This window comes from Carassius carassius, chromosome 21 (assembly GCF_963082965.1).
Source record: "Carassius carassius chromosome 21, fCarCar2.1, whole genome shotgun sequence".
In the NCBI taxonomy this organism is placed as follows: Eukaryota; Metazoa; Chordata; class Actinopteri; order Cypriniformes; family Cyprinidae; genus Carassius; species Carassius carassius.
Genome location: NC_081775.1, coordinates 5924062 through 5950314, shown reverse-complemented (window position 1 = coordinate 5950314; position 26253 = coordinate 5924062). Strand labels below are relative to the sequence as shown.

The window sequence follows — 26253 nt, the reverse complement described above, 5'->3', positions numbered from 1 at the left end:
TGCTGGAGTATTACTCACAGTCTTTGTGATAGAAAATAGGACTTTGGGATGAGGGTATGGGGAGAGGAGGGAGTACTCAGGTCACAGAACAGCAGAACACTCGCTTTCCCCCTTTCACTATAGGCAGAGAATGAACCATCAACCTTTAAAAATTAATGAAGTCAAGAAAACTCTTCAAGTCTTAAAGTTCAACTGCTTCTGAATAAACAGATGCAACTAGAGTATTGTGAAAGGATGCCAGGGCATAGCTACGCAGTTTCTCGGGGATCCTGAGTAGTTTTTATCATATTGTTATGCAGTTTCTAGGGTGTCCTGGATGGTTGCTAGAGTGTTACAAGATGATTGCTTATGGTCTCAATTGGTCCCTAGATATGGCTACTAATGATGTCAGGAAAAGTGTGTGTCACAGATCACCATGGAGCTAGAGTACACATGCATCCCATGGTTCTCAAAAGGTTTACCTGTTCCTTAAATTTTCCCAGCATGATCTGGTGTGTCATCAGATTCAGAAAGGATTACTTTACGCAAGACCTCCAAACGCTAATCCACTCTCTCTGCTTTCGGCTGAGAATCACCATGCATGCATCTCTTTTAGCCCGGGCATACACAGTACAATTTTTATTAAATTTTGAGCCGAATTCTGCAATTCTTTTTTGAGTCAAAGTCTGAAGACTCAGCGTTTTTTCCCTCAATGCGCCTGCATGAAAATGGAAACAAAACCATGGTGACACATCGACACATCCCACATATGGCCGTTTTACAAAAGGTTTTTATTTATTTTTTTATTTTTTTTACATTTGTTTAAATAAATTTAGAGTGTAGGCACAAAAATCTCTCAGGTTTCATTAAAAATACCTTCATTTGTGTTGTTAATTTTGACAGCAAATTTTGATTTGGTTAGGGTTAGTCTTTTGTCTAAAATGCCATTTAGTTTTAATCATATTTTAGTCTTCTGAATTGTTTTTAGTTTTAGTCTAATTTTAATCAACTAAATCTACAGTAATTTTAGTTGGCTAAAATCTAATGGGTTAAGAAACCGTAATGCATTCTTCATTAAACATTTCTCTAAAATTTCCAAACTCATAATATAGATTTGATATTAAGGTTTTATCATGATAGATATCAATTTAACTGCGGTGACACGCGTCTTTGTGTTAAAATGAAATAAAACCACTTCTAATAAACACTTTCTCCCTACTGTTTACTTTCACTTAAGACAAAATTGATTGTGTTTATGTGAATAGTCGTCAAAACGGACAATTCAACATAATTGCGAGTAATTCTCCGTTCAAATTTATACATATGTCTGCTCTTCTCTCGATCCCACATATTGAATGTTTTCTGAGTCATGCAGCGAGTGTATGTTAGCTTATGAAATGCCAGTTCATTTGAAAAGCAACTACACATCTAACCTCCAAACCATGCAGTAGATTAATTCTGAATTTCGGTCTCGTTTTTATTAGTTGACGAAAGTGTCAATAGATGTCCGTCATAGTTTTTATCATTCAATGTCTTTATGCATGTTTCATATGGATTGCATAATCTGAGAATTTGTTTTCCATTTGAATCGTTTTATTTAAAAGTAGACATTAAACTTTCTATAGATATATTTTTAATGCTGTAAGGCAAAGATATAGGCTACACAGAGTTTGATGCTCAAGTTCACAGACCGAGACGGCAGAAAGCACATCCTGTTTGCTTTCATTATTTTACAAAAGGAGGTTATTGTGAATGCACACAAATAAATGTAGATTCGAAAGATGTATTCCTCTTATCTGAATTACCAAAAATGAGGAGTATTTTAAGTGCAAGTGAGCGCACCGGCACATCCATCTGTCATGCAGTGAGCTATTGTTCAGACACTTGAACGGCGAACATTTCTCTAGGTTAACATTAGATTGAGCAGCCATGTAAAGTTGCTAATACTTACATATTTCAGATGATAAGCCATATTTAATAGGTGAACGTTTGGATGTCCTGCCCGATGTACTGTAAGACTAGCCGTTACAACCTGTTAGTCACGGACTGCATGACTTTGCCTGTTTATTTTGTTCTGCGACTAATAAAATAAATAATAAATAATAACATTTTGGTCGACCAATCTTCTTCTGGTTAACTAATAATTAGTTGACTATTAGGGAGCAGCCCTAGTAAGAACGATGACAGAATTTTCATCTTTGGGTGAACTATCCCTGAGAGGTTGCTAGACAATTGCATACTGACCCATGTCAAAAGAACCCAACCCCAAATCTCTATGACAAAGGTGTCCAAATTCTGTTCCTTCAGGGCCACAATCCAGCAGAATTTAGCTCCAGCTTTAGCTAAACACACTTAAACCAGCTCTTCAAGGTTTTCAATATCACTAGAAACTTCGAAACAGGCGTGTTGGAGCTAACTTCTGCGGAAAGGAGGCTCTTCAGGAGCATTACACTCTGAATATGGCTCAGGTTCTTCCTTCTATATAAGTCTAGGAGATTTTAATTTTGAAATACCACAGCTCTTCTCTACAAGTCATAACCTTTCATGTATCATTAATGTCAGTAGCATAATTGGCGCTAAAGGATGAGTTACTCACCAACGTTTGTCTAAATCCCTAACCTTAGTTTTGAGCAATACATTTTTAAAAAATAAAGGTGCTTCATGATGCCATAGAAGAACCTTTTTGTCTAAATGCTTCCATAAAGATCCTTCAACATCTGAAGAACCTTTCAAGAGGTTCTTTGTGGCGAAATAATGTTCTTCAAATTATAAAAAGGTAAGAAAGAGACGAACGGTTCTTTGTGAAACCAAAAATGGTTCTTCTATGGCATCGATTGAAGAACCATTTGAATCACCTTTATTTTTAAGAGTGCACTGAAAAAGCCTCATCGAGAAGAGAAACTATAAAAGGTCTCAATCGCCTAATAACAGTCTTGATCAATGTTTACCCTTTAACTGCATCTGATTACTGACACCAGTGTTTATGCACCATGTTTCCAAGAAAGCAGGTAGAGGTAAAGGGCCCTATCTGTCTTTATCTCTATAAAATGGAAGTGGAAAGGCTTACTGTAAGGCTGCCAGCAGGTGAGATGCACACGTTACTTTATTTCTGGTAGGCTCGAGGAGGTCAAGTACATTAACTGCTTTTTAAAGTCACTGAAAAAGCCAGAGTGTTTGAAAGTCATGAATCAACATTCACAACCCATTTTACTTCTGGTATGTTTCTGGCTGAAACAGGATATTCAAGATAAAATACAGGGTGGGACGTGATCCATTGGGAATTATATGGATTGTGGAAAAACTGGCATTCCATTACAGAGTGCAGTAAAATGTGAAGGACTATCCCCCTATCTGAAAATCCACCAGCACCCATTGGTTGAAACTGTTCCAGGTGTAGTACAAGTTTTCAATATTCCTTGCTTTGAAAGTGAAAAAAAAGCAAATTTTGCATTGCAGTTGTGTCTTAAGCATTACCAGATTCCCAGCAAGCATTGGGAGAGACATAGAAAGAGACAGATAGAGAGATAAATAGACTGTACCTCCTCCCTGGAGAAAGCCTTTATTTGAAGACACAGACTGCAGCCCAGAAATCTGATTTTCAGGGCAGGATCTCTCGGCTGTCTTAGCTGCAAAGGTACAAACACACCCACAGTGTATCTGTAGTCTCTCTGTAGAGGGTTGTTTGGGCAACTAAGAGAAATACTGTGCTAAAAATAACTTTGAAAACATGATTTCATATAAAACGCTGGTTTTACCATCCAGTTTGGCAAAATCCTTGTTGAGCAACTCTTCCGCTGTGAGTTTAGAGAAATTGTCATCGCCAAAGGGGTTCCAGGATGCTGTGGCTCCAGCAGAGGGGCCAGAAGCCTCCCCTGACTGATAAACACTCTGCTGTGATGAACATGGAGAACCAGAAGGAGTGGTGCTAGCTGACCTACAGCAGAGAGAGGAAAATAGCAATGTTTCAAAAAGTTGCACCTCAGTGTTCTCACATGACCTCAGTATGTTGCATGCTAGTGGTGTCGAGTTATCATCTATGAAATATAAACTATTTGCATTTTCAATACGATTTTTGCATAAATCTCAGGCCATCGTTGAGTGTCTCTCAGATCCGTTTTCCCAGTGTGAAAAGCCTCGATCGGAGGTTTGTTGGCCGATTGAGCATGGTGAATGGCCATTGGGTGGACAGTAGGAGAGATCACTATGACTGGCAGTTCAGCTTTGTGAGCCAGTGCATAAGAAGAAAAAACTATAGTGATGGAAGCAAGCAAACAATACAAAAAAAAAACAAATACAGTGCAAACATAGAAGGTTCTTCTAATTTTACACCTTTAGTTGATCTCACCATTCCAATGCGTGAATATTTTCATGAAGACATGGCTGTTTGGAATGTACAAAGTGAAGACCAACTGATTAAGAATCATACTCAAAATGCTAAGCAAGCACCCACCCAGTCCTTGTTTCAGTTTCCCATTGTGAAGGCAGAATATAAACCACCTGCTGGTTTGGAGAGTTACATTAATTTCTCATGCAGGTGCAAAACGTACATGTCTTTTTTGGCTGTTGGCTAGTCTTTGCAATGTGTTCAAATGTGCAAATTTTATGACACAGGTGATAAACACAGCTGTTTTTTGTCGACTAAGTTATTTGATGTCGGCTTGGTGTGTCAAGCCTTAAACCTTTAGCAAACCAAAAATAATTAAGAAACTGCTGAAAGAATGAACAAACAAACAGCTTAAAGCAGCCTTAGATGGTTTTCTAGTTTTAGTTGACTGCCAGTTTGGCATGTCTGAGAAGATGGCTGGTCTTAGAAGGGGTTTTGGGCACTTTTCAGTCCCAGTCTGGCATGCTAGCTAGACCACCTGAAACCTATTCAGAATATACTGCACACTGCATTTAGCAGAATGTTATTCTGAACATATCCAATTTCTACATATAGCAAGACCGAGAAAAATAGATGTTTAGCATGATGTGACATTTAAATAGTCCTACTGTTGCCACTTTGCTACTCAGTTAGCTAGATATAATACCAGTCTTACCTCAATACAATCTTTATTTTCATCTTTACTCAATGCTGGACAATGGTTAAAACTAAACTATAAATGATTATGTATTTCCTTGATTTACTTGGACTTGTTGAGGCTGGCCTCTGCAGCAGCAGCTTGAAGCAGTTGAGTGGACTTGCTCACAGGAACTCCAAATATGGTGCTGTGTGTGACATCGCTCAGAATTCGCCTGTGGCCTCCTTTTGGGGCAGTCTTGGGAGAAGAGGGTGGAGTCAAGGAGCCAACTTTAAGCACCCCACGACTGCCGCCAACAGACTTTTAAACAAAGAAAGGTATAGAGACAACATTACACACTGTGAAAACTGAAGGACATTTATTAGAGGATACCAAAAGAGACATTCTGTAGAAAAGGGGGTGGTCTTTGAAAGGTGAAGAAAGAGAGTTTCAGATGTACAAAAAAGATAAATCTGATATCTCAACTACTTAAGCAGATCTGTGAAATCAGAAAATATCTCAAAAAGGTTTGAAAGGTGAAATGTCTGTTGTCAGATGAATCAGGTCATTTCTACTCATTTTAATAGAAAAATCGTATCTGTTAGAAACTTTAATTTATTCGCCCTCATGTCACTCCAAATCTGTAAATTTCACATATTTTCCTGGGTTCTTGTCTCATTACAATGGAAGTGATTCTAGACCTCCTTGCTGAACAACATGAGGTTGTCACATGCAAATTGTTCAGATGACAAAACATCTTTCCAAAAAACTTTCAGTAGTCAAAACCTCCATTAAAAAGTTTTCAAGTTGTGCATTTTGAACATTACTGGTCCTTCATGTCTATATATATCCACAGCCTCATTTTCATCCATGTGAAATTAAATATGGCTATAAGATCGAACACCTCCACTTGTGTTGTACATGACACCTTGTTCTGCAGCTGCAGGCATAATATACAGTAACTGTCAACACCTACTGATTTCATAATGTTAATTCTTAGAAACAACTTGCAAAAACTGCACAAGTTGGGTAATCATCATTTACTTATTTAATTTAATTTGTGAGTAAACTATCCCATGCAAGACAAGCCACCAAGGGGAGGATCAAGGCTTAAGGAAGCAAGGAAAATCACTCTAACAGAGCATCCACAGAGGTTGGGAGGGTTACCGTCTGCTCTGGGTCCACTTCAGAGTCAGTGGATGGTGCTGAGGTGGTTTTAGGTGGAGGAAGGGTGGAGGTGTGTGATGTGGGGGGTGGAGGTGCCATAGCTTTGGTTTTAGGTTGGGCAGACACGGTCTCAGTGATATCACAATCTATACTATTACTATGTGAACACTCTGTAGTCGGGGCTGGGGCCGTCACTTTGGTTTTTATCTGTGTGATTTCTGACATTGTTGTGAGGCGGTTGGTTTGAGGGTGGTGTATGGGTGGAGGGGGTGCCCTGTTCTTAGGTTTAGACACAGGGGTGGAGGATGATGCAACCGTTTGTCCAGGTAAGACGGAGGTCTGCGTTGAGTGCTGCTGCTAAAATAGGAATTAGGTGCAACAACTGACATCACAATAATGAAACCCATGCTGAAAATTTCCATTTATAAATCCACATAGCATTTCCCAGTTGATTTATTTTAAGTCCACATGAAAAATCATTCACAAGCCATTTTATTTCAATAATGTGACAAATTCAAGTAAAATAGAGTATTTCTCTATCTGGATTTGATTGGATCATGAAAAGTGAGTGATCAGTGTCAGAATCAGACTAGAAATCTGAGTTTGCAGTGGATTAAGGAGAACTACTGTATTAAGAAAGTAAATAAGGTCAAATCTTATTTCATGTTTACTCTAAATTATATTTATTTATTTAAAGTATTTTTAAAGTATTTCCAGAATGGTTCATGTAGCAGTTACCTGTTGTTGAGCAGTAAAGAAGGCTGCGTTTTGCTGCTGCACAAAAAGCTGTGCATGTTGGGGTGTGGTCTGGGGTGGAGAGGGCGTGGCCTGCATTGGAGTGGGCGTGGCTTGTTGCTGTGCGACAGGAACCTGTGATTGGGAAACAGGCTGAGAAGCACTGTTAACACCTGTGAACCAATAGAAAAACAGAATAAAAACATGAAAAAGAAAGTCCACTAAAATCCCCACTCTCATACTTGCAAATCACGAGACAAGGAAGAGTCGTAAAACTAGTCCAACGTCTAAATAGCCCGCACATGACACATGACATGGCCACAATTTAAAAAAAAGTTTGTTTGAATGAAGTTAAATCATGGTCACGATTTCACTTGAATGAGGGGTGTAATTAACTATGTATGTCATATTCAGGGCTCCTTGAATGATGAATACAGAGTCAAATTCAGTGAAAAATCTCAATATTCATAATGTCCCTTAATGTTTTGTTTTCCAGCTAAATCTTTTCAGTATATGTCAAACATCCCTAGTCCACAGCTATTAGAATAGGCCTATATGCATAGCAAGTCAGCTTATTCTGTTATTTTCCTACTAGCTATTATTCTGCATTTTCAGTAATTCTGCACAGTAATTTAATCAATGAGTTACTGTAGGATCAACATATTTTGAATATACATTTTGATTATGCATCAGAAAGACAGCAAAAACTAAGACTGAAATATTACAATTAAAAAAAAAATTATTTGAATACATTTTAAAATGTAATTTATTCATGTGATGTCAAATCTTTTCTTCTAATTAAAATTTTTCTTAATTTATTATCAATGTTGAAAACTGTTGTGCTGCTTAATATTTTTGTAGAAACTGATCCACTTTTTCAGGATCTTTTGAATAGAAAAAGAATAGCGTTTGTTTCAAATTATTTTTTTTGTAGCATTATAAATATATTTATTGTAATTTTGGGTCAAGTGAAATCCTTGATTTTTTTCTTGAAAGAAATAAAAATGAAATTGTGGTTAGGGTTTACATGTCAACATTTAGAACCGTGCTAGAAAGCCACACCCACAAAAATCTAACCCGTCCAAAATCCAGCTTCGCATTGCTATATGATAAAAAGGTAACACTTTAGTATAGGGTCCAATTCTCACTAATAACTAGTTGCTTATTAGCATGCCTATTATTAACATATTGGCTGTTTATAAGTGCTTATAAAGTATATATAATGCATGACATCCATAATCCTACCCAATACCCTAAATTAATAACTACTTATAAACTATTAATAAGCAGCAAATTAAGAGTTAATTGAGGCAAAAGTCATAGTTAATGGTTAGTTAATAGTGAGAATTGGACCTTACAATAAAGTGTGACCAATAAAAATATAGTATTTACATTTTCAGTGGTGAATTACTAAACATTTTCATTGGGTAGATGCTTTTATCCAAAGCCACTTACAAACTTGTCATCCTAAATTAAGACAGTGTTATGATCCTGGCCCAGATAATCCGGTTCTAAAACATTACAGGAGAATAACAATACACCGGGATATTCATCATCAATGATGTAGGGCTTTAATTAGCACTGACTTCAGAAATAGGAAGTGAAATGACAGCGCGGTAGGATTGAGTGTGTCAGGGGCTCAATAGCTGAGGTTTTAAAAGCGCTCTGTAATGGCACACTGATTGAACCAGTGGGAATACTAGAGGTGTGTGTGTGTGTGTGTCAGCCAAAGACGTGTGAAGAGTCGTCAGTGACAAAAGAGAGTGAGCATGAAAGACTGAAGCCACACATATGAGGACTGATTCTGGATGAAGGTGAATAATGAACGCTCACTGATTGGCTGGCCGGGTCCCGCAGGTGCATTGGCTCTTTTACGAGGGGTAAGGGCTGGTTGGATGGGCAGGATGCCTGCGATTGGTTGAGCCTGGCCAGCCTTGGGACGCTGCCGTGGTGCTATGGATGTCTCAGTCGCAGGGATTGGATCAGTGAGCCTGAATGACAAGAAAAGTTCAAGACGAATCAAAACTATCACTATGTGAAACACGATATGCATCCTAAAACCTAAGAAAAAGTATATAATAAAACATAATGTGACTTAATAGTCTCAAATAGTCTCACCTGGCTTTGTTTTGGCTCTTCTTGGCCACGGCTTCACTGGCTCTGATCGGATCTGGGAGTTTTGCTGGAATGGGTGAATTCTAATGGAATAAGCGGAATATTCTCACTGTTTATTGTTATACTTGTGTTCTGTTTTCATTGTGTTTGGGTTCGGTCTTCCTTGTCTTGCCTCTAGACCTACTTTCTCTGTCTGTCTAATTAATTAGTTTGGCTCTCATTTAGTTCATACTTGTCCAGTATCGTTTGTGCTTTGCTCACTGTTTGCTTGTTATTTGTATTATTATCTTTTGTTTTCTCGAATAAACCGTGTTTTATTTGAGTGAACTGTGGGTGAACTCTTTTCATCTCACTTGGACTTAATGTTACAATTCAATTATTACATTCAGTGTTGGGTAGGTTACTCTAAAAAAGGAATTGATAGCTAGTTACTAATTACATCTTCAACAGTGTCATTAGATTACTTTACAAATTACTCTCTCCAAAAACTATTTAATTACTTATTACTTTCTAAAACCTATATCAACATCGACAAGTTAATGAATGATACAAGGATAGACATGAAATGGTTCTTTTAGTTCTTTTTTAAATAAATAATACATAACTACATAAATTATTCTGTTCCCACTTTAGACACACACACACAAAACGTTTAGCTAATTAAAATAAAGCTGGAATACAATTAAACCTTAGAAAAATACTTGCACTTAAATTCATATACAAATTACAAATATCATGTTGGCAAAATTACTGAAATAATTTTAGCTCATTAAAATTAAGGTGAAAAAAAACTGTAAATAAATAAAATGAACTGAAAATAAAATGGTTAAAATTGCTAGAACTACAAATAAAGTAAAAAGATTAATAAGCACCTAACAAAATTTAAACTAAAATGAAAACAGAAAATATAACAATGAAAGTGAATCAATAACAAATAATAAATACTGAAAAAGTATATAAATACTACTAAAATAACACACACCAATTTATTGTGAATGTAGACCACTAACATGAAGAAAACAGATGTCATTTTTTATTTCAGGTGGAGTTCAAAGTTTGTTTTTATTAAGTTATTTAATTAATTTAATCTTATAATTTTTTTTTTTGTAAAGTTGAGCATAGAGATGGTTTCATACCACATTTGTGCTAGTGTCACATCCTATGAAATCATCATTCTTAAGTGCGTAATTTCATTTCCATGGATATATAAAAATAAGTGAAGATGACGCAGACACAGTAGACACAGTCTGAGCCAAACATCCCTACGTCAGGAGAAACAGTCAAAGAAACACTGAATGTTTTTACAGAGGCCATTCCTGTATTGAACTCTAAATGACATTTTGCGGGTGTCATTGTTAATGTGTATTTGATCATGACTCAATGCTTCCATTATGCTATCAATACTGCTCAGAGTGGGAGGGGCTACTGGATGTGTGCCAGCTGGCAGCCACGAGCCACAATCCACTTCCTGTGTGCTTACGTGCAAGCACTTACGATATCTACTGAAAGGAATAGGCATGAATTAAACATAGTTTAAGAAGTATGTGCTGGAATACGAACAAAAACCCTGTAGAGTGTAACAGGATAACAGAAGAGTAGATCAGGGCAAGTGCTCAGGGATGCTTGTGTAGTTACAGCACAGGAAATAGAGAGAGAGATGTAGAGAGTATGAATGAGCAGGTCTTACGTGGATATTCTGTACTGGGCATTCTTTCTGTGCCAGTTTAAAGGCGAAATATGACACCTGGTAGATATCTGGCCTTATGTCAGGGTCTGGCTCCAGCATGTAACCTGAGACAGGAAAAATATAACAAATCAAAACACAAAAGTGTACAGTTTAAAAACGGTTTTGCTAAATCTTGAAAACAAAATAGATTTTTTGATTGTACCAGAGAATTAATTAATTGACAATGGCCCATTGTCAATCATTCCTTGCTCATAATACACTGTAAATGTGATAAATTGTAATATTTGGAGTTCAATATTTCTAGAGTGAACAGCAATATTATTACAATTTGAAACAGCCTTCTTTATTTTTATAGATTTTAAATAATACATTTACAATCATTTTTAGCAGTCATTACACCAGGGTCACATGAATCATTTTACGATGCTGATTTGGTGCTCAAACATTTTTATCATTACATGCTGAAAAGAGTTACATTGTTTTTACTAGTTACGTTAATGACATTTTTTTTGGAAACTGCAGCATTTTTTATTTAATTTTTTTAGGATAAATACTGCCCAAAACAGCACTTATCTGAAACAGAAATATTTTGTAACATTATAAATGTCACAAAACAGTAGACTGCATAATATATATATATCAAATTAAAATTAAATTACATTTAAAATTAAATATTCATATATACACACACACACACACACACACATATTCATTCACGTACAAAACATTTATATCGATGGTAATCTAAACAAAGAGCGAAAACAAACTACTTTAATATTTATTGTGTGAAAAAATTATATTTTTCAAAAATTGAATGACTGTCCTTAGTTGTTCCACCATCAGTTTTGTCCCTAATAATGCTTTTATTAAAACATAAATTTACACATGAACAGAATATTTTTGGAAAATATTTACAATCAAGCTGTATGTACCGTATTTTGAAAATACTGTAACACTATTAACTGTAATTAACACTAACTATTATTATCTCCTTAGTGATTTATTATATTGATAACTATTAACTAGTTGCTTATTAGTATGCATATTACTAGCATTTTGGCTGTTTATTATTTAGTATGAATGCCTTATTATTCTGCGTGACAGAACAGCAGTCATCAGCTGGACTTACGGATGAGCGCGTGCATGTCGTGTGAGTAGCGAGAGTTGTCTGGGATGGTGAAGCTGCCGTCACAGATGGCCACCTGACTCTCTCCAAACGGCAACGTGAAATAACACAACTTATACAACAAGCAGCCCAAAGCCTGAGGACACAGATGAGCAGGAGTCATCAAACCTCCTTTGTGATGCTTAAAATGATAAGCATGTTCACCAACAATCAACTACAGAGACAAAAGCTTTGGCTACTCCTGAAACACAACTGACTGAATTATTCTCCTCTTTGACTCACCCATATATCTGCTTTAGTAGTGATAACTTTGCCCCCATATAGATTCACCATTTCTGGGGCCCGGTACGAAAGAGTAGTGTACCTTAACACACACAGAGTATTCGATTCAATTAATATGGAAACGTAACCCTGTGGTGTATAATATAAAACAAATAAAACGATGCTCACTTCTTGATTTCTTCTTCTACAGCCGCCACACCTTCTGTTTGTGGATTCTGGGAGCGGTTAATGGCACTGCCAAAATCACACAACACATAATGTCCTCTGTCATGCAGCAAGATGTTCTCCACCTAAAAGAGACACAAAGAGAGGACACACATTTCTAATACTGTATGCTGTGTCTGAGTTTTTGTAAAGCTGAACTGAAATAGTTATAATAGTACATCACAAATGAGCTCTAAGATGGGTAAAATTGGAAAAGGGTACAAACACAATAAACCAAAAGTCATTTATTAAAAGGAATAGTCCACTCAATACATTTTTAAATGTTGTAATTTTGGGCATTAAGACATGTCACATCTTTCTGAAGCTTGACAAACACTGGTTTCTATGGAAGCCTGTATCCGCCACTGAATAAAAACAATGTAAAAAGGTAATTGCTCATATTTGTCTCACAATTTAGACTTTTTTTATTTCTCACAATCTTATTTCTCAGAACTGTGTGGTGTAAAGATGCACTTGCAAGTTATAAAAACAGAATTGCAAGATATCTAGGTTTTGCTCCAGGCAAGTTTTTTTTCTCGCAACTCTGACTTTATAACTCGCAATTCTGACTTCTTCGCACGTGCAAATTTATATCTCCCAATTATGACTTCTTTTCTCAGAATTGTGAGATATAAGGATATAATGAGATATAATGAGTTATAAGGTCCAATTCTGAAGAAAATACTATTTTCTTACAATTATGAGTTCATGTCTCACGATTCTGACTTTATAAGTCAACAATTTGAAAAAAGTCTCATTTTGTGTGTTTCAAAAATCAAGGTTATATAGGTTTGGAACAACCAACATGTGACTAAATGACTATGTAAGTAAATAAAAAAAAAAATGTTTAGGGTTAACTATTTGTTAAAATAATAAGAGTCCATACTTTCAGGTCCCGGTGGATGATGGGAGTTTTGCACTGATGTAGTCGAGCGACAGCTTCACATGTGTCACAGAAGATCTGCAGCACCTCCGTCTCACTGAATCCAGTCTGCAAACGCTGATTCATCAGGTTCACAACCTGCCCACCTGGATTATTACACACAAACACCTCATACAAATACTGCATAGTAGGCCAAGACCACCAAAACCTGAGCGAGGAACACACACTGACCTCGACAGAAGTCCATCAATATGAGAACTTCCCAAACATCTCCTGAACCGACTGCTGTGATGCTGGAGTCCATGAAACCAACAATGTTTTTGTTACCCACAAGGTCCCTCTGTTTAAGAAAACCAACACATTTAGATAGAACAATCTGTAAAAACTTCTAATATTTTGAAACCGCAAGGCACTCTGTGATGATGAAACAGTGCTGACAGCGAAGTAGACTGGATTTCCATTCTGAAATCAGTCCCAGAGGACACGAGTGACCTTTGCCGGCACTGTACTGTTCTCAGCACTGTATTTACAGCCACACATGAGGAACAGGAGACCTCAAATCCTTTCAAGACCGCATGGCTCAGTTTTTAAGGTCTAATCCCAGTGCTATTACAGCGAGGAGCTTAATCAAATAAAGGACAAATGATGATGGGGGGAAAAAAACCTACGGAGAATAGCCATTTGGATGCTTAACAGAACTGTACATCTAAAACGACCATATCTGAAGCCATGAAATATCATTGTGTCAGCAACAGCAAATTTAATCATTATCATTTTGTATGGGATGATAATGTACAGCCAGGTGGTTTCTGATCGAAAAAATAAACTGTAGTTTAACAATGTATTGGTGTCAACATGAATGAAGGACCAGCCCAAACAAGCATGAAACATGACCATAACCCAAAATCTTGGTCAAAAAAGATATATTGAAGAAGTATTTTGGCATTTATAATAAGTAAATGCTTGTTTGTTTGTTTTTTGTATTTAGAACACCACTGAAAAAAGGTTTGTGCATGTACAGTATATACCAGTAGAAAAAAAATAGAACATAGAATAGAAATATAGAATATAGAAAAGATATTGTTTGTAACATACACAGTCAAATCTTTCGGGTCAATGCATTTACCCATTTATTTTATTTTTTCAAGAAATTACTTTTATTAAACATGTTAAATTGATTTAAAAATATTTATATATATTAAATATATATATATTGATATATATATTCTTCTAACATTTTTATTCATCAAAGAGCCTTGAAAAATATTAAGGACAACCTTTCCAATATTAATAAGAAATCAGAATATCATATTGATTTTTGAAGGATCACATGACACTGAAGACTGGACTAGCATTGATCACAGAAATAAACTACATTTTAAAGTATATTGAAATAGAAAAACATTATTGTAAATTGTAATAATATTACTGTGTTTTATCAAAAATGTGAACCGCAAAAAAAAATAAAATAAAAAATAAATAAATATATATATACACACATACACATACAGGTCCTTCTCAAAAAATTTGCATATTGTGATAAAGTTCATTATTTTCCATAATGTAATGATCAAAATTAAACTTTCATATATTTTAGATTCATTGCACACCAACTGAAATATTTCAGGTCTTTTATTGTTTTAATACTGATGATTTTGGCATACAGCTCATGAAAACTCATGAAAACCCAAAATGCCTGTCTCAAAAAATTAGCATATTTCATCCGACCAATAAAAGAAAAGTGTTTTTAATACAAAGAAAGTCAACCTTCAAATAATTATGCTCAGTTATGCACTCAATACTTGGTCGGGAATCCTTTTGCAGAAATGACTGCTTCAGTGCGGCGTGGCATGGAGGCAATCAGCCTGTGGCACTGCTGAGGTGTTATGGAGGCCCAGGATGCTTCGATAGTGGCCTTAAGCTCATCCAGAGTGTTGGGTCTTGCGTCTCTCAACTTTCTCTTCACAATATCCCACAGATTCTCTATGGGGTTCAGGTCAGGAGAGTTGGCAGGCCAACTGAGCACAGTAATACCATGGTCAGTAAACCATTTACCAGTGGTTTTGGCACTGTGAGCAGGTGCCAGGTCGTGCTGAAAAACGAAATCTTCATCTCCATAAAGCTTTTCAGCAGATGGAAGCATGAAGTGCTCCAAAATCTCCTGATAACTAGCTGCATTGACCCTACCCTTGATAAAACACAGTGGACCAACACCAGCAGCTGACATGGCACCCCAGACCATCACTGACTGTGGGTACTTGACACTGGACTTCAGACATTTTGGCATTTCCTTCTCCCCAGTCTTCCTCCAGACTCTGGCACCTTGATTTCCGAATGACATGCAAAATTTGTCCAAAAGTCCAGTGCTGCTTCTCTATAGCCCAGGTCAGGCGCTTCTGCCACTGTTTCTGGTTCAAAAGTGGCTTGACCTGGGGAATGCGGCACCTGTAGCCCATTTCCTGCACACGCCTGTGCACGGTGGCTCTTGATGTTTCTACCCCAGACTCAGTCCACTGCTTCCGCAGGTCCCCCAAGGTCTGGAATCGGTCCTTCTCCACAATCTTCCTCAGGGTCCGGTCACCTCTTCTCGTTGTGCAGCGTTTTTTGCCACACTTTTTCCTTCCCACAGACTTCCCACTGAGGTGCCTTGATACAGCACTCTGGGAACAGCCTATTTGTTCAGAAATTTCTTTCTGTGTCTTACCCTCTGGCTTGAGGGTGTCAATGATGGCCTTCTGGACAGCAGTCAGGTCGGCAGTCTTACCCATGATTGCGGTTTTGAGTAATGAACCAGGCTGGGAGTTTTTAAAAGCCTCAGGAATCTTTTGCAGGTGTTTAGAGTTAATTAGTTGATTCAGATGATTAGGTTAATAGCTCGTTTAGAGAACCTTTTCATGATATGCTAATTTTTTGAGACAGGCATTTTGGGTTTTCATGAGCTGTATGCCAAAATCATCAGTATTAAAACAATAAAAGACCTGAAATATTTCATTTGTTGTGCAATGAATCTAAAATATATGAAAGTTTAATTTTTATCATTACATTATGGAAAATAATGAACTTTATCACAATATGCTAATTTTTTTAGAAGGACCTGTATATATATATGTATGTATCTATCTTATATCTATAAATATTGCATAGACCTACCTGAACAAAAAAAAAAAAATGTTCCACAGACAAAGCTAATTTAATTTTTGTTCATGGCCCATACTTGATTGGTCTATATACGTCCTGAACACAAAATCGTGCCTGCATGAAATTTGGTAGCTATCATTTTGAGAACGCTCTAATTTCTGTCAGAATCCTACCAATAGGGCGCAGTATAACTTAAATAACATTATATTAAAATACACAGTTTTAGATGTCTATTTATATGTCTATCGTTTTCTCCCCTTTTCTCATAGTGCTTGGGCCCTGATAACGGCTGCTTGTGGCAGTATCTAATAATTAACTTTTATTCATTTGGCAGACATTATAAGCCAAAGCCACTTATAGTGTGCTCAGGGTTTATTGTATCAGCATGTGTATTCCCTGTCAATCTAAAACACTGTTTTAAGTGTCATACTTTAACAGTTGACAAAAATAACTAACTAAATAAAGAACTGTGTATAAGGGAATGTCTCACCATGATCTGAATTTCCCTCTTGCATACTTGAAGGTCATGTTCATTGTTGACATACATTCTCTTAAGTGCACACCGGACGCCCTGATGAGTCCTCACCAGAAATACGATAGCAAAACCACCTGTGGACAGAAAACCAACAGCCTGAAAATCTTTAAATGCAGGACAGTCGAGCTACTGAGAGCTCACATGCAGAGAAAGGCAAATCGATCTCATTTGTGATTCAACTAAGGTAACACAGTATTACAAGGAACACAGACAACCTTTGTCCAGGGAAATAAGGAGGTACTGGACACTGGTTTCCTTGTGCTGTCAGACCAACCGGCAGTGGACACAGTATATAATCATATTATTGATAGGTTAACCTCATTGTAATATGGTTACGTCTAACAGTAAGAGTGAGCACAGAACCCTTTGACTGCAGAAATGCAATCCTAAAATGAAAATTAATCGATGCATTACAATAACTAATGCTAATTCTTGGGGTTAGTAGTTTAAACCAATCTCTAATTTTAAGTATTAAAGTTTGTGCTAGGAATGATACCTCAAATTGTGTGGCTCATATGGAGGCTTTGGAGAAGTTTGATTGTTTCTCTTGCATACTTCACGGTTGTCTGGTTGTTTCCACATATTTATGTCTACATGTTACATTATTAGTAATTTAACCATAAGAAATTACATGAATGCAATCCACACATAAATGAAAGGAAACACCGTTGTTTACAGATACCAACAACGAATGTTTTCCCAAATACATTTTGCATGTATTTTCAGCTTCGCATTCATGGAGTCTTGCAGACACAAAATTTGAATATTATGAATATTTTTGGAACAATGACTGATTTTGTGAAGTTTCTCATAAAAAAAAACAAAAAAAAAACAAGAACAATGCTGCAATCGCACTCGGGTGACCAGCAAGCGTACCGAGACCTGCTTGAAGAGGTGGTCTCGCTACGCTTTCAAACGAACTCTGGAGCGGTTCGTTTGTGGTGAGAACGTGATCCGACCTCGAACAGACCCAACTGCAAAAAGTACTGATCATTTTTGGACTAAACGTGTTATTAAACGTGTTGAATTCATATTCAGGGATCATCGGATTTTTTATAGATAGTATACTTTATTAGTATGAGGTTTAGTGAGTTTGGTCTGTTAATATCACTGTATTGGTACATTAAACCACGTTAAGCGTTTTTCACGTAAAGCGTTTTAGAATGTCCCGATGACCTCAAATTAGATGTATTGCCGCGTCACAGGAACCTTTTTGCAGCACATTTTGCATATCGGCTCATCTATATTCTCTGGCTCGTCCTTTTCATTGGGTTGAAAGCCAAAATGTTCCCAAACTGGCGACGTGACATTAGGTTTTGGGACGAGATCGAGCGCCTCAAAAAAAAAAACGAAGCACCATAAAGCTACAAAGGCTATCATTATCATTAATTTATTTAACATTGAATGCACAGTGACAAATTGAAAAAACAAGAAGGCCACAGCCTCATAAAAATAAAAAATAAAAAACTTAACACTGCGGTTGCCGCGGTTTCTGCGGTTGCCATCTTTCCTCTGCGGTTTGCTTGTCAATAGCGCGGTATTACAATATTGCGGTTATCTTGACAGCCCTAGGTGGTGTTATGCAAATCTTCAACACAGTGATGTAAACATGTGGAGGCGTTTAAACTAGGCGTTTTAGGCGAGCGTGGACGAGTCTTAACTTTTAGAAAGAATATCTCTTTGGGTTTGAGACTTTAGTCTTTGGAACTTTAGGAATGTTATCTATTCACAAACAGCTTGTAACACTCCAAAGACAAAAGAAAAACTTGAAATCGCTTAAATATGACCCCTTTAAGCACACTACAGATTTTGTTTTTTAATGAAAATATTTGTGCGGACCACTAATATCTTTTTTAAGAGAGCTCACACAGCTTCATATAAACCTACTGAGAAAAGCTGATTAAATCAAATGCTACATGAAACAGTTTATGCACACATACAGCACCGCACACACTCTGACCATGAGTCAGATACCGACTGTGTTCAGATAAACACACATGCAAACACACGGAAAATGGCAATTACTTCAAAAACAACAAACCACGCCTGTGCCCTTGCAGCGTCACACACACACACACACACATTGCCCTCGGATGAGGTGTGGTGTAGCTGTAAGTAAACGGAGAATGTGATTATGTAAGGGTCTATAAATATCACCCCACTATCTTTTTTACAATGAAGAATCTAGATGTAACTACAGCATCTTAAAGGAAAACATCACATTAGATGCTTAAACATCACATGTTTTGGCATTAGATGGCAAATTAATATTCAATCTTTCAACTTCTGCCATGCTGAGATAAATGTGGCATAACATACCTGCTTTTATACATTTTCATAAAGTCAGTTATTATTTTGCTCTTGTAAATATATGTAAACACCTGAAATAGCTTATTAAGGACAATACTAAAGAAATATCAAGACAATAAAAATAATTTTGCATATTCTGCAGGGGTATGTAACCTTATCAGCAGAATGTATGTAATTAATAAAAACAACTAAATAATTACAACAAATGAAAACTACTCTATTCTCATTAGGGCTGTCAACGAATATTCTAATTTCGAATATGTATTCGAATAGTTTTAAAAAAATGAATTTCGAAGGTGAAAATTAATATTCGAATATAAAAAAATGTGGAAAAAAAATGCCCGCGGTAGTAGAGGCGTGGTTGTCTGCTTTGCGAGTGGGCCGCTAGCGCGCCTGAGGGTTCAGGGACAGATGCTGTACATTGATGCTTCTGTACCAACTCCATTGTGATGTGAACACTGTGTCCCAGCATGCACTACTCGGGTTTCTTCACTGAGTGTCTCACATGTCATTTCTCTATTGTACAGAGATGTTTTATTCTCTCACTGTTAATTCTTTCACATCACATTTTTTGAGGAGATATTGCCTCCCTTGCCGCATCAGAGAGAAAACACCCTGACTTTAATTAATGGACGGAAACCAAACTGCAACAGAAGCAATATAAACAGACACACACACAAACATAAACACACACACAGACAGTGACTCAGGACTGTGCTAAATTTGAACCGCTTTGTTTGAGAGGAGGTATCACTTCCTTTCACCCTTCATCTCTCCTTTCCTGTCGCCTCTCTGGTGTGTTAGAAATCTCCTCGCAGGAGGTTGAAGCAGGCAGAACTGGCAGCATAGAACTATGACTCATCCATTCAGCATCGACTCACACACACCCCAAAGCACTGTATGTGAGGAATCAACCTGCCATTATAAAAACATTGAGATTTCATTTCCATTATAACCCACTAATATGCACTGCATTCTCAGGTTTCTACTAGGGGTGCTATTTTTGTCTTTATCGTTATTGGTCTTCTATGGAGCTAGTAGAATTATTATATATATATATATATATATATTTTTTTTTTTTTTTTTTTTTTTTTTTTTTTGATTTATAAAAAATATATGACAATTCGAGTCAGTTTAGATTGATTCAAGCTAATAGAAGAGCAACTTTGACTGAAATAACCACTTGTTACAACCGAGATATGCAGCAAAGCATTTGTGAAGCCACAACAAGCACAACCTTGAGGCGGATGGGCTACAACAGCAGAAGACCCCACCGGGTACCACTCATCTCCACTACAAATAGGAAAAAGAGGCTACAATTTGCACAAGCTCATCAAAATTGGATAGTTGAAGACTGGAAAAATGTTGCCTGGTCTGATGAGTCTGATGATTTCTGTTGAGACATTCAGATGGTAGAGTCAGAATTTGGCGTAAACAGAATGAACTTGGATCCATCATGCCTTGTTACCACTGTGCAGGCTGGCGGTGGTGGTGTAATGGTGTGGGGGATGTTTTATTGGCACACTTTAGGCCCCTTAGTGCCAGTTGGGCATCGTTTAAATGCCATGGTCTACCTGAGCATAGTTTCTGACCATGTCCACTAGGCTTGGGTATCGAGTATCGATTGGAACCGGGACTAGTTTTGCGATTTTTCCGGAATCGTTCAAAAGTTTAAATTTCGATTCCTAGTCCGCCGACCGGAAGAAGAAACCCATGAACACCAACGAAGAAGCGTCCACCGGAAGTATTGGCATAACCAAGTGAGTCGAACATGGATAGCATGCGTCGGCGTTCCTAAGTGTGGCCTCACTTTCCTAAACAGAACGAAATCTCAGCGACATGCAACATTTGCATCAAGATTGTTTCATGCATAGGAGGGTGCACGTCGAACATGATAAAGCACCAACGAGTTCATGGAGTAGAAATAAATATGTTCCCCGTCTTTGATGCACTGTGCCGACCGTCCTCCGCTGCCTTTTCTTTCTCCTATTTATGCGTTTAAGCTTCTTCTACACCCAGTGAATGTGTTGTCTCCACAGCAGGAGATAATAACGTTATCTGTCCAGAACGCTCACGCATCCTGCCTGAGAAGGCAGATATGATCATTTTCCTAAACAAGAACGGTTTATGATTTTATACTGTACCTGCTGCTAATCTAGACTGGGTTTTACAAGTTGTTTCTTATTGTAGGGCCCTATGATTTCCGTGATGCAGAAAACGCGGACGGAATCGCGGAATCCAGTCATAAAAACTGAATTTACTGTTTAACGCGGAATGTCACGGAATTTGCCAAATTTTAAATGAATTAATCAAAAGTTGGTCATTGCACTTACATCAAATCAGGATATGGACTTATATCTGTAAATATTAAGCCGGAAAAGTCTATTTAAATATGAATCCTGCATGTTCTGCGTGTCTGTGTAAATGAATGGCGCAGAAGCGCGGCTTCATTCATTAAACCATTGAACACACGGAAGCGAGCGTGAAGCTTGCGGTGATTTCAGCGTCTTTCCTCTCACTAAATGAGGACGTGCACACATGAACAACATCTCCCGAACTGCTCTGAGAGTCACTTCATGAGCATTTGACCGTTTGATTTGAGTAAAACTAGCTCATCACATACAGTATGTTGCAGAACTGTAAAGGTATTCTCGTCAACCCGTCAAAATAAAAGTCCGGTTTAGTTTAAAGACAAGTGTTTGCCTTAAATGTTCAGCAGAATCTACATAGCCTACTACTACTACTACTAAAAGAATCAAACAATTTTTTTAAGGTTTAAATCATACAACATTTCTTCCATGTTTTATTTTTAGTAGTAAATCCCCTTTGTTAATAAAGTTTGCTTAATGTTCAACAATTAAAAGATCAATTAAATTAATGTTTTATGCCTTCATTTGATAACCAGAAAAATGCAAATACACAACATAATTTCTGAGGGTGAAAAACCATTTCATAAGGCTATTTTAAGGAAAAAATAGACTAAATGTAAGTTGTTTTTATGCATTTAAATAATAAGACAGGCTAAAACAGAATTAGGTAACAATAAAACATATGGTGAATAAAAATTGATATGAAAATGTATAAGTTTTATGATTTTAATGAATTAGACTTGCTTTTTGATTAATACAACTTAACCATTAAAAAGGAGTTGAGAAAATAAAACAACTAAATTTAACCATTAAAAAGGAGTTGAGAAAAATTAAAACGGAAAAAAAAAAGAATCCATAATTTAAACGGAATTTGGAAAAAAGTAAAACTAAATAAAATGGAAAATCATGAGGTTTTCAAAAATAAAACTCTTGAGGAAAGTGTACCCCTGTGGAAATATATTAATAATTTATAATATTTATATTCAAGTTCATAGATTTGATATTTATATTGTAGTTGAAAATAGCCCTGGGATATGGTGGCATCTTTGGGATGTGGTGGAACGGGAGCTTTGTGCCCTGGATCTGCATCCCACAAATCTCCATCAACTGCAAGATGCTATCCCATCAATATGGGCCAACATTTCTAAAGAATGCTTTCAGCACATTGTTGAATCAATGCCACGTAGAATTAAGGCAGTTCTGAAGGCGAAAGGGGGTCAAACACAGTATTAGTATGGTGTTCTTAATAATCCTTTAGGTGAGTGTATATAGGCTACGTTACATGTCATATCATATTGAACCGTGACCCCCGAACCGAGGTAGGTACCGAACCATGACATCTCTGTATCGTTACACCCCTAACTGTAGACTTAAGGCTGATTTATACATCTGCGTCGAAACTACGCTGTAGGTTGTGTCAAATCTATGCGGACTGCAACCGCTGTTATTGGTCTGCTAGAACCCATCCCTCCGTATGTATTTGAATTTTGGATGTGTTTTGCACTTTAATATATTTTAATGTTACACAATAAAATGAAGCAAAGAACAAGTGTCTTATCATTTATTATAAAAATGTAGCATTGCATGACTTTGTTGTCTGCGACAAACCATTGTTCTGCCATGGTACAAGTCCTTGTGGAGATTGAAAGAAAGTCATCTTCTGCCGTTTCATTGTCATCTCTTTTTTGTAGTTCTGTTCTTTGATATGTATTTCCCGCCATCACGGCTGATGCTTCTCAGACAAGCTGCTTCTTCTTCAGTTTTTGCCTTGGTCTGCGGGTTACATAAGCAACATGCCTGTGGACACTGCAGACTAGCGGTTTGCATATGTACTGCACGCGGATGCAGACCATGACGCAGAAGTATAAATGAAAACCAACACACAGCCTACGGCATAGGTCCGATGCAGAAGTATAAATCGGCCTTAAACAAACTAAACTAAAGCCAACCGAACCCACTAATACAACACAGCACACACTGAGGATGACAGCTGAAGGGCGACAGATGGCGGCCACTAGAAACATTAATGAATAAATGAGTTGCTGACCATCTATTATTCACACACACACACACACACACACACAGAGTCCCATTTAACTTTCAGAATGAGGCAAAGATGCTCTCTTATCTCTTAGAGCATTCTGATGTCCACTCAATGACAAAAACATCAATGATCACTCCTGAACTTCAAGACTCTGAAAGTACACACTCCTTGCTAAGGAAAGGTTTGGGACATTTGGTGCATTCAAGTCTCCCTGGCAAGTTTACATTTATGAGTTTCATTACATTTATGCAAATTTTAATAATGATGTCATGAGCATTCAAATGACTTTGTTCAGAGCACAAACTCTACTTCTACAAAATCATGAATAGAAGGAATGTGCATCAAGATGGCGTTACATTTTTTTATGATTTTATTGAATAAAAAAAAAAAGCTGCTGTAAATGTTATTATATTCAATGGTAACCGTGCAATACAATGGCATTTTGCCAGAATTTTAAGGTTTAAAGTGGGCGTGACCAAAGAAAAAGTTTGAAAACCACAGCACTTATGTTAATTCTGAATGCTATTTAGGAGAGATATTATGCAAATTTGGATGCAGCAAATTTAAACCGCTACAAATTCTATGAACAAATTGAACTGACTGACCTCATGATGTTTAATTAAGCAGTGTCTAGTTAGTTTTAAAAATAAATGTATATTTGGCCTATTTGTTATAATTTTATTTGTAATTTAACTTCTATTGAAATATAATGTAATAACTTGTGGCAGTCTGATCAAATAATGAGAAGAAAACACATATGGCCTCTGGTCATTCTCAGTTGTTCATCTCAAATGGAAGATCAGATGCAATGTGCAATGCACTCAGTGTTGTGTGATTTTGCATATTGGGCATAGTAAATATACTGAATACTAAATTAGTAGGATGTATACCAATGGGCTCTTTCCCTGCACATGTGAATGTCCTCTTTAGTGGTGTGGCATGCACGTATCAAATAACCTCTTTACATCTAGGCCATAAACATTCCGCCACAAATGGCACAAAAATACAAATCCATCTAGCAACTGTCTCGGATCGAGCCCAGAGGTTATGGGTGACACTCACAGCTTCTGACATTCAGTTTGTCCTGTTTAAATTAAGATCTGCCTGCAGTGAAGATCATGTAACACATGAGGCATGCACTGGTGATAAGCAAAACCTCTCAGATTTATGTAATTAATTGAGCCAAGCCTACATTTCTGTGTGTTCAGTGTTAATCCAATTTACTTCAAACCGTTTGTGTAGTTCATAGACCCCTAACCGCTGAGCTTCCCATAATGAAGCTGCTGAAGTCAAGCATCGTTTGGGAGTTTACTGTAGCTCTGTGGGTAATGAGCCTGAAATAAGCATAGTCACATCGGTGGACTGCACAATTAACTCATAAATCGTTATATTTAGATAATTTGCATTTTTAGTTTTTAGTTCATTCTCAGTAGTCAGTTTTGACTGTGCATTGTTTATACTTAACCTTATAGCTGATTATTCAACATAAATAGTATGTATATATCATACATACTATGTAAATCATATGTTTTCATACGATCTGCTTAAGCCCCACTGATTGTTAGGTTTTTGTTGGACTTTCATGGGCGTTTAAGGGTGCACTTATGTATTCCAGGGAACACATGTTGGGAGAAAATGGTTAGCTTGAAGCATCTGCTAAATGCATAAATTTAATTTAATTTAAAGTGCTCATAAAATAATAGTGTTTTCTTATCTAGAATACCTTGAAAATCTTGGAAGTTAACGGTTAGTTTGACTGTTGGCCTGTTCATAAAAAGAAGTTTGAGTTTGGCCAAACATTTGTGTCTACATTTGAATGGAGTCTACAGTGCGTGTGTGCATGTGTGTTTGTCTGTTGAAACCTCAAACGTTTTCCTTTCAGGCTTTAAGCCGGTGAAAGGTGACTGCCTGACTGAGTCAGTGATGTAATGGTTTAACAGCGTTTAGATAAAGCTTGAAGGCCTCATAAACTCATCTGAATGAATAGGCTGAAGTCAAACATCCAGTGAACTGTGCTTCTAGACCTTGACAAAATCTGTCTTAGACAACATTAACGGCCACTGTACTAAATTACTGCCATGAGCACAGGTTTAGATGCTGTTCTTCAGAAGAGCCAGCTGAAATCATTCACAGTTCAGCTGTTGTGTTAGTTTTCCTAAACTCCTCTGGATCAAATGTGAGGGACTGAAATTTTTTTTAGAAACTATATTTGTCCACATTTTTTTTAAGTTAATATCCAAAAGACATTCTTTTGAACTAACTTTGACTTTATATGGTTTAAAAAAAAATAAAAAATACTGAGATGAAGATCAAGTCAGCAAGGTCATAAAGTATCGGAGGAAATCACAATGCATTGCTCTCCAAAATATAAAAATATCTTGTCATACTTGCACATCAAATACAAAAATCACACTCGGTTGTAGATTTTCCCTTAAAAAAAAGGGGGTGATGCTTCGGGGCTCCCGCGAGACACAGTGACTCCACAATGTCTTTGCATTGTGAGCCGTAACACTAAGACGTAGCTTAAAATTTTTCTCACGCCATAACCAGTTTTGAGTTCCCGAGACCCTGATTAAGACCCTATTAGGACTCCTCTGCTGACACCTCAGTGCATCAGCGGGGAATGACTCCAAACCTGCTAAAGCTGATGACTCATGGAATGCATCCTGTGCATTCAGA

The 26253-nt window shown here is 37.0% G+C and overlaps 1 protein-coding gene across 8 annotated transcripts in view; it reads right to left on the bottom strand.

Annotated features, from left to right (window-relative positions):
- LOC132097407 (AP2-associated protein kinase 1-like) overlaps nucleotides 1-26253 on the bottom strand; it is a 45026-nt gene that overhangs the window by 16805 nt on the left and 1968 nt on the right. For all 8 annotated transcript variants that reach the window (XM_059503097.1, XM_059503099.1, XM_059503101.1 and 5 more), the window contains exons 2-14: nucleotides 16807-16925; nucleotides 13410-13518; nucleotides 13182-13324; nucleotides 12260-12381; nucleotides 12092-12173; nucleotides 11813-11945; nucleotides 10684-10787; nucleotides 9000-9079; nucleotides 8715-8872; nucleotides 6885-7054; nucleotides 5107-5300; nucleotides 3735-3913; nucleotides 3519-3605 (exon numbers count right to left, since the gene is read on the bottom strand). In XM_059503097.1, the coding sequence (XP_059359080.1) occupies nucleotides 3519-3605; nucleotides 3735-3913; nucleotides 5107-5300; nucleotides 6885-7054; nucleotides 8715-8872; nucleotides 9000-9079; nucleotides 10684-10787; nucleotides 11813-11945; nucleotides 12092-12173; nucleotides 12260-12381; nucleotides 13182-13324; nucleotides 13410-13518; nucleotides 16807-16925 (1680 nt within the window). The remainder of the gene's footprint in view (nucleotides 1-3518; nucleotides 3606-3734; nucleotides 3914-5106; nucleotides 5301-6884; nucleotides 7055-8714; nucleotides 8873-8999; nucleotides 9080-10683; nucleotides 10788-11812; nucleotides 11946-12091; nucleotides 12174-12259; nucleotides 12382-13181; nucleotides 13325-13409; nucleotides 13519-16806; nucleotides 16926-26253) is intronic.